Genomic DNA, 8,856 nt, shown 5'->3' on the forward strand with positions numbered 1-8,856 from the left:
CTGAGCTCATGGCTCATCCATGTCTTACTCTCTACTCACTCTACGTCCGCTGTGCTTAGCATATAGTTGGCACTCAACAAATATTTGTTAACTGACAACTCATTAGTTGACAGGCTTAGTCCATTAACACACTTTTAGAATATCATTCATATTCATTCTTACACTTGCATTATCTCACCTGCTTTTTAGCTAAAAACAACAACAAAAAGAAAAACAACAACTATGAGACAGGAAGTCCAAGAGCCTTGCCCTGGACCACATGGTCAGATATAGAGCTATATCGAGGGCCTCTGACCCCCAGGCTATATAAGGTTAGAGAAAAGAGCTCACTCTCTTGCCTTCCTGTTTCTTTCTGATCTTCAGACTAGAACTTCCATCCAAGTTGAGGTTATTAAGGCTTCTTTGGGGACTTCTGTATGCTGAGTCCCACCATTCCCCATTTCCCTCGACAGAGCAGGCTCAGAGTCTTTACCCCTAGTTTTCCTGGGGTGGGCCAACCCTGTGGTTTTCTTTCTTTCTCCAGTTCTGTGACTGTTAAGTTTGCATAAAGGCCTACTAATAAATCCTTGAAGTTACAACACCCCTGTCACTTCTAGCCTAGGTTATTCAGCCTGCCCAAATATTCATATATACATGATGGCCTTTCTAAGACCGTAGGACCACCACAAGAGAGTTTTTTTTGTTTTTTGTTTTTTGTTGTTTTTGCGGTACGCGGGCCTCTCACTGTTGTGGCCTCTCCCGTTGCGGAGCACAGGCTCCGGACGCGCAGGCTCAGCGGCCATGGCTCACGGGCCCAGCCACAAGAGAGTTTTGAGTTTAGGTGGCATGTAGGAAAGTGAAGAGGCTCTGGAGGCACAAGCACCTGTGCTGGAATCCCAACACTCCCAGTGAATTTCATCCCCACCTCACTGGTCTGACATGCAGATTTCACGAGGTGAGGTCCAGGAAGACTCAATAAGTGGCAGGTGTTATAATTTCCAACATTAGTCACAGCATGTGTACTCATTTTAATCCCAATCAGAATAGAAGGTTCTTTGCCCAGTTAACATTTCAGATTGGGAAATCTGGAGGAGGGACACACCCCATCTGTAAAAGAATCTTAATTTTTAAAAATATTTTCTTTGACATACAGGTCTCTCTGGTTAGAGAGTTGAGTGTCTCTGCAATTTGAAGAGCAGCCTCATTTCACCCTGTCTTTAGAGACTCTCATGAGGATCTTCCCTCCTTTTAGGCCACAGGAAGCCTAAAAGTGGCCATTACAACATGTGCCACTCATGGGGCATGGCCACGCAATGGCATCGCAATTTGGGCCTGTGGGGTAACAAGGATTTCTTAACAGGCTGTCCTGGCGAAAACACTGCCTGTTTCTCAGGGTTTACTTCCTCTAAATAGAAAGTATTTGAACAGGGGGTGGGGGGAGAATAAAAAAACTACAGTCCCCGAACTTCATTTAGCAAATGTTCATTGGGCACCTGCAATATACCAGATGTTGTACTTTACAGGTGGTTGGTTCATCAATAAAACTTTGCAATTACCCTATGATCCAGCAATCCCACTCCTGGGCATATATCCGGACAAAACTCTAATTCAAAAAGATACATGCACCCCAATGTTCATAGCAGCACTATTCACAAGAGCCAAGACATGGAAACAACCTAAACGTCCATCAAAAGATGAATGGATAAAGAAGATGTGGTACATATATACGATGGAATACTACTCAGCCATAAAAAGAATGAAATAATGCCATTTCCAGCAACATGGATGGACCCAGAGATGATCATACTAAGTGAAGTAAGTCAGAAATAAAGACAAATACCATAGGATATAACTTATATGTGGAATCTGAAATATGACACAGCTGAACCTATCTACGAAGCACAAACAGACTCACAGAGAGAACAGACCTGTGGTTGCCAAGGGGGAGCGGTGTGGGGGAGTTTGGGGTTAGTAGATGCAAACTATTACATATACAATGGATGAACAACAAGGTCCTACTGTATAGCACAGGAAACTATATTCAATGTCCTGTGATAAACTGTAATGGAAAAGAATATAAAAAGAATGTATATATATGAATAACTGAGTCAATTTGGTGTACAGCATAAATTAACACAACATTGTAAATCAACTATACTTCAATTTAAAAAAAAGAAAACTTTTCAATCAAATGGAATTCTACCTCTGTGGTTTCTTAGGTTAAGAAGATGATTTTGGAAATCCTTGTAATCAATGTCTACTGTTAGTTGTAGCCTGCTAACCCTATATTAGTAAATCAAGTACTGTATATTCTCAAAGAAAAAGAATCTCCTTAGGATCAATGTGAATTTAGTAAGACTAGAGAAAATGAGGCAGAGCTCAAGGCAAGTTTTGTTATTGGCAGTTTAGATCACTTTCCTTCACACACTTAGTCTTCGATTACCAATTAAGTATTAACATCTCAGCTATACATTTAAGGTCCTAGTTTACCAGCAAAGCTCCAGCCTGACCTCAGACACCTACCCTTTAAAATCCCTACACTCCCATCAAAGTAGATTGCTTGCTTCTCTCCACTATAAATGACCTCTACTTAATAGGTAACTTTTTTTAAAAGCTAGTTAATATAAAAAGAACATCTTATTAAAAGGAAAAAGAGAGGCTACTAGTCACTAATGGGCAGTGGAATGGGTCCCACCAGGGTATCAGTCCCTAACTTTGGAAAAGCTGCCCTCTATGGTGTGGTCAGGAATGGCAAACACATCCAAAGAGAAGCCACAAGTCATGATCACACAGGACTTTCAAGGATATGATTTCCTCACCATTCCCTGTGCTTTTGCCCATACCGTTTTCTCCATGTAGAATGTCTTTCTCTCTCCTTTACATCTCGTACAGGCTTATTTTATCCTTATATGCCCATATCTGATGCCACCTTCTCTAAGAAGCCTTTTTCCATCCCCTGCGCCACCTGATATAATTTCCCCCTCCTTTGATGGATTCCCTGTGGCTCCTTATTTGTAACATTTTGTGGGACCCATCATATTTTGCTTTGTATCGTATTAATTTGAGTACATGTGCAGATTCCAAGTTCCTCTTTTCTCATCTTTGTATAACAATATCAATAAGAAATTCGTATACCATTTTATAGATTACAAAAGCTCTTCCTACATAATCATTTTTTTCTTCTAGCATAGTATATTAGGGGCTCTCTGGATTGTTGAAGTGAGGGTGAAAGACCCCGGGCATTTAGAAAGCTCTGAACTCCTCAATTCCATGGACATAACACCTGTCACATTCATTACATAGTGACTCATAGCTCATTGATCCCATCTTCTTTGGATATTATCCACAAAAGAGATTTTCTCTGACTTAAAAATTTTGAGAAACATGGCACTGTGAGATTAATTCCCAAATTTCACGTCAGTCTCATAAATCTCTGCTTATATACATATACATATGTCATAGGATGTATGTCTGTGTGTGTACATGCATATGTACTTTATTGCTATTGTTGAGGTATATGTTGATTGGTTGTTGTTTACTTTTTGTTTGTTTGTTTTTAATGTCTGTTCCAGGTTAAATGGCTATCCCAAGGAGCTCCACCAACAAATAATATAAAAATAAACTAGAGAATCAAGCATTGCTTGGCTTGTGAATATTGTACAGAGGTTGGAATCCTCACAAACTCTTGGTTTGCTTTCCCTATTGGTGCAGCCACTATGGAGAACAGTATGGAGGTTCCTCAAAAAACTAAAAATAGAACTACCATGTGACCCAGCAATCCCACCACTGGATATATACCCTGAGAAAACCATAATTCAAAAAGAGTCATGTACCACAATGTTCATTGCAGCTCTATTTACAATAGCCAGGACATGGAAGCAACCTACGTGTCCATCAACAGATGAATGGATAAAGAAGATGTGGCACATGTATACAATGGAATATTACTCAGCCATAAAAAGAAACGAAATTGAGTTATCTGTAGTGAGGTGGATGGACCTAGAGTCTGTCATACAGAGTGAAGTAAGTCAGAAAGAGAAAAACAAATACCGTATGCTAACACATATATATGGTATCTTAAAAAAAATGGTCATGAAGAACCTAGGGGCAAGATGGGAATAAAGATGCAGACCTACTAGAGAATGGACTTGAGGACATGGGGAGGGGGAAGGGTAAGCTGGGATGAAGTGAGAGAGTGGCATGGACATATATACACTACCAAACGTAAAGTAGATAGCTAGTGGGAAGCAGCCGCATAGCACAGGGAGATCAGCTCGGTGCTTTGTGACCACCTGGACGGGTGGGATAGGGAGGGTGGGAGGGAGACACAAAAGGGAGGAGATATGGGGATATATGTATATGTATAGCTGATTCACTTTGTTATACAGCAGAAACTAACACAGCACTGCAAAGCAATTATACTCCAATAAAGATGTTAAAAAAAGGGGGGGGGGCGGCATTGAGCTTGATGGCCTTCGAAATTCTGAGGAACTCAAACTTTGTAAATGTTGGTTCTTACCGCACTGGAACCCCTGAGGAAAGACAGTAGATTTCGACAGACTGGCAGCAGAATCAGCATGCAGTTGAAATTCAGGCAGGCTGCAGGGGCCCTGGCCAGTGCCAGCGCTGACTGGAAAAGGCAGGATAAGAAGCAGGGTGACTCTTGTGTGCCCAGGACACCGCCCGCCCCACTTGCCTACACCCACTCCCCCAGGCTTCCCAGCATGAGGCCCACACTCCAGAGATATCAAATTATAGGGGCTTCCCTGGTGGCGCAGTGGTTGAGAGTCCGCCTGCCGATGCAGGGGACCTGGGTTCGTGCCCCGGTCCGGGAAGATCCCACATGTCGCGGAGCGGCTGGGCCCGTGAGCCATGGCTGCTGAGCCTGCGCATCCGGAGCCTGTGCTCCGCAACGGGAGAGGCCACAACAGTGAGAGGCCCACGTACCGCAAAAAAAAAAAAAAAAGAGAGATATCAAGTTATCTGGGAAGGAAGGTCCTTTAGAGCCAGGGCTCTTCTTCATCATAAATGAATAAAATGTTGGGGTGGGGAGCAAGGGCCAGATTAAAATAAATATTATGAATATTTTCAAACATAAAGAGAATTTGAAATAATTTCACAATGAATACCTGTTGATTCATCTCCAAGATTCTACCTTTTACATTTTACAATGGTTGCTTTAGCACATGTCTATTCACTTCTCCATCCATCTACCCATCCCTCTATCCATCCATCAATGCATCTTATTTTTGATGTATTTCCAAGTAAGTTGCAGATATCGGTTTACTTCCTCCTAAATATTTAAGCATGCATATCATTAACTAGAGTTCAGTATAGAAATTAGGTCTTTGTAAAGAAGATTTTCTTAGCACATAGACTAACCTCAACAGTAACTAAGTTCGTATGGTATAATTGTTCTTTGTAATGCCTAAAGAAGTTGCATATTTTGGAGGAGGAAAATGCAAAGGGAAATCATCCTTTTCAGCATCAACCTGAATAAGTTAACAACAATTATAATAATGTAGTGTAATTATATGTTATAATTATTTATGCATATGATGTATAATACATATTATAATTAGTATTATTAAGTAATGGTTTCAGTATGATGTAACAAATGATATCCTCTGGGGGCAGCCGTAATTGTACTTATTTTCTTATTTTCATTTATGATGAAGAAGAGCCCTGTCAGTTCAAGGAAACTGAGAATGTTATTGGACCCAAGAAAAGTCAGGGGCCTTTGCTCTGCCAGTCGAGTCAAAGAATGTGATCTTTGGGCAGGTTCCTCAAAGCCTCCATATGTAGGGAGAGGCTTATTTCCTGAAGAGTATTTCATAACATGTCATTAGGAGCAGGGTTTTTCATGCACAAAAGTTAATAGGAATCGGATGATTTAGAGAATATAGGAAGTCCCACTTGTGCCACCTGTGTCACCCCTGGATCGATCTTTCCAACCTGCCCATCCATTCCGGAGTCAGTATTAGATTTCTCCTTCAAGCTAACAGTAGCACAGTAGTTCTTGGGAGGGGAAGGATGCTGCTGGGACCCTCTGCCACACTTCTGTCTGTCCCACACGGGAAGGCCTAAAGACTCTTGCCCAGGGGGTTGCAATGGAGGGAGTGAGGCCGATGGTGCTCTTTGGGTTGGTCAGAATATTTCTTTAAAATGTTAAAAGGAATAGGAACAAGAATCTCTGATTAGACATGGGAGCCAGTCAATACTGAGGGAGATGGAACTTCTACTTACCCCAAGAAGTTTTCGAGTGTAGAAGAACTTATCTGGAATATCATAAACCCGGTAGTACCAGACAAAGAGGAAGACGTTCATCCCCAGCCATATCAGCTGCACAAACAGAAGTGGTTGCGTGAAGTTGTCATGTTTCAACAGGTAGATTTCACAGCAGTTTAGAGTCAGACCAAGGTCAGGACTTCCCCAAGTACAGCCTTTGATTAAGGTGGTTACAAAGCCAGCTCCTTCCTGCAAGAGTATCACTACACTTCTCTGTAAGTAACCTTTCCTCCCTGTGTTGTCCCCCGTGATTGTTATACTACTTGGGCCGTATGCCGAGTTATTATCTATCTCCCCTCCTTTCTTTCTCCTCCTTTTAGATTGATAGATGACAGCAGGTGACTCTTCTTACAAAGAGAAGGGAAAGGAATCTGTTCCTATACTGTCCTCTGCACCAGCAGGACTTTGTGTTTGATTCTCACAGGTGTGATTACCTCTCTCCGCCACACAGCATCCCGCCCCAGCTAGTGGAGGTCTCATCAGCTAAAATGACAAGGCTTTAATTCTACTTGATAAGTTTTGCTTCACTTTTTAATTTTTTTTTTTTTTTTTTTTTTTTTTTTTTGCGATACGCGGGCTTCTCACTGTCGTGGCCTCTCCCGTTGCGGAGCACAGGCTCCGGACGCACAGGCTCAGCGGCCATGGCTCACGGGCCCAGCCGCTCTGCGGCATGTGGGATCTTCCCGGACCAGGGCACGAACCCGTGTCCCCTGCATCGGCAGGCGGACTCTCAACCACTGCGCCACCAGGGAAGTCCTGCTTCACTTTTGAAAGAGGGAATATTCAGCATCAATGAGGGAATGAGAGGCATGGGATTTTTTTTTTTTTAAAGGGAGATCCTTCTAGATTGTGACTGCTCATTTCATCCCAAGCACTGACTGCATCAAATGATGACTCTACCCAGTCCTCCACCTTCAGCTCCACAGTAGCAATCTGTTCTTAACTGTGCTTTGAGGCTATTTGATGTCCTTCGATGCTTGAGAAGAGTCTCTCTTTATAAAGAAGAAGGTACTAAAACCACTTCTCCATTTCCTAACCTTGTCATTTTTACTCTTGCCTTCCAAGCTGTTCACTTTCAAGTATATGAGTGTATAATTTAGACAGAGGTCACTTCCCTGGGAAAACTGTGGTAAGAGCTAAAAGTGTTTATACTTGAACTTATTTTTTAAAGGAGTAATCTGTTCTTCAAATGGGGATAAGAAATCAACTTAACAGCTTGGAGTCCTCAGAACAATTCTGTATTGCATTAGAGTGTTGATTTGGCTTAATTTTTTTAAAATGACAAAATATTTGTGATTTTTATTTTATCTGTGCCACTCATTTCTCTCTACCTCTACAGCTCAAAGAGTCATATTTACTTCATGATAAATTCTTTCAAAAAATTCATACATAAGTGTTCTTTTTAACATCTGGGTAATACTTTAATTGGCTATTTGGAAAAGCTACTTATAAATCACATTTCTATCTTCCCAATTGTCTGTGATTGCTTTGCTGAGACCACCATCTTAAAAAAATAGTTGATCTATGTTATGTTAAAAACTAAAGAAATCATCATGTCTGTTCGAAAATTAGCCATATCTTTACTTACAAAAATTGTTTCTCAAGACAGACTATATTGATTTATATACAGCTAAATGTAATATATATCATATATACGCTATAAATATGTGTCTAGATAGTTTTTTTTCAATTCCCTTCCCTTAAATTTTTAAAAACCTCACAAATAACTAAAGTTTACCTCAGAGAAAAGAAGATACTTTTTTAAAAAAGAAAATTGAGAACTTCAATTATTTTTGGTGTAATTATTGAAATAAAGGCCAATTTCCCATACACGAGCCAGTCTTGCATTTGTTATTTGGAAAACTGTATAAAATTTCAATTGCCCATTTTTAGGTGGTATAAATACATTAAAAGTAGAGAAATTTGCCTCTGAGTAAACAAGGATCATTAGCATGAAATGTCTCCTACTCCCACTGTGAAACGCTGGCTAATTTATTACTCCTAAAAACTCCAGAAATAAACTAGGTGAAGTGAGTCCCCAGATACATTCTTTCCATGAATAAGTTTGGAAGAATGGACTCACTCTGCTTACAGATGGATGCATGTTCACATAATAAATCAGTTTCAACACAATTTCTCAAACAAAACAAACAAAAAAGCTTTGCTCTATTTTCATTTCCAAGAGAACCCAAACAAGTCAGAGAATTTGTCATTTCATTCTCATGGGTACTTACAATGACGAAGATGGACAGGCCCTCATTCACAAACAAGTTCCCCATGGTGGCGGAGGTTCAGTGCCTCGATCGTGCGCCTTTCTTCTCTGCTATGCTTCTTCCTCCCATGAGGAAATGAAAACAGCAGCCTTGGGGCAATCTGTTTCCTTTTCTATGATCAGAAATTAGCTAATCATTGGTCAACTGAAAAGCTTGTCTCCATAACAAATTTAAATCTTTGACCACAAAAAAATGACAGAAAAAAAGTCTACAATGATCCAATCACAACTAAACATAGTGTGAAATGAAACTAATTTCTACAACTGAGAGGCAAATAACAGTACAATTCATGGTGTTTTACACTGTGAATTAATTT

At 40.5% G+C, this 8,856-nt stretch overlaps 1 protein-coding gene across 1 annotated transcript in view; it reads right to left on the reverse strand.

Annotated features, from left to right (window-relative positions):
* The window catches only part of LOC132513311 (cytochrome b-245 heavy chain), a 34,650-nt gene extending 26,104 nt beyond the window's left edge, over positions 1-8,546 (reverse strand). Inside the window, exons 1-3 of the mRNA XM_060137514.1 lie at positions 8,502-8,546; positions 6,226-6,321; positions 4,499-4,609 (exon numbers count right to left, since the gene is read on the reverse strand). Of these exons, the coding sequence (XP_059993497.1) occupies positions 4,499-4,609; positions 6,226-6,321; positions 8,502-8,546 (252 nt within the window). The remainder of the gene's footprint in view (positions 1-4,498; positions 4,610-6,225; positions 6,322-8,501) is intronic.
* Positions 8,547-8,856: the final 310 nt, after the last annotated feature.

This window comes from Lagenorhynchus albirostris, chromosome X (genome assembly GCF_949774975.1).
Source record: "Lagenorhynchus albirostris chromosome X, mLagAlb1.1, whole genome shotgun sequence".
NCBI classification, from domain to species: domain Eukaryota; kingdom Metazoa; phylum Chordata; class Mammalia; order Artiodactyla; family Delphinidae; genus Lagenorhynchus; species Lagenorhynchus albirostris.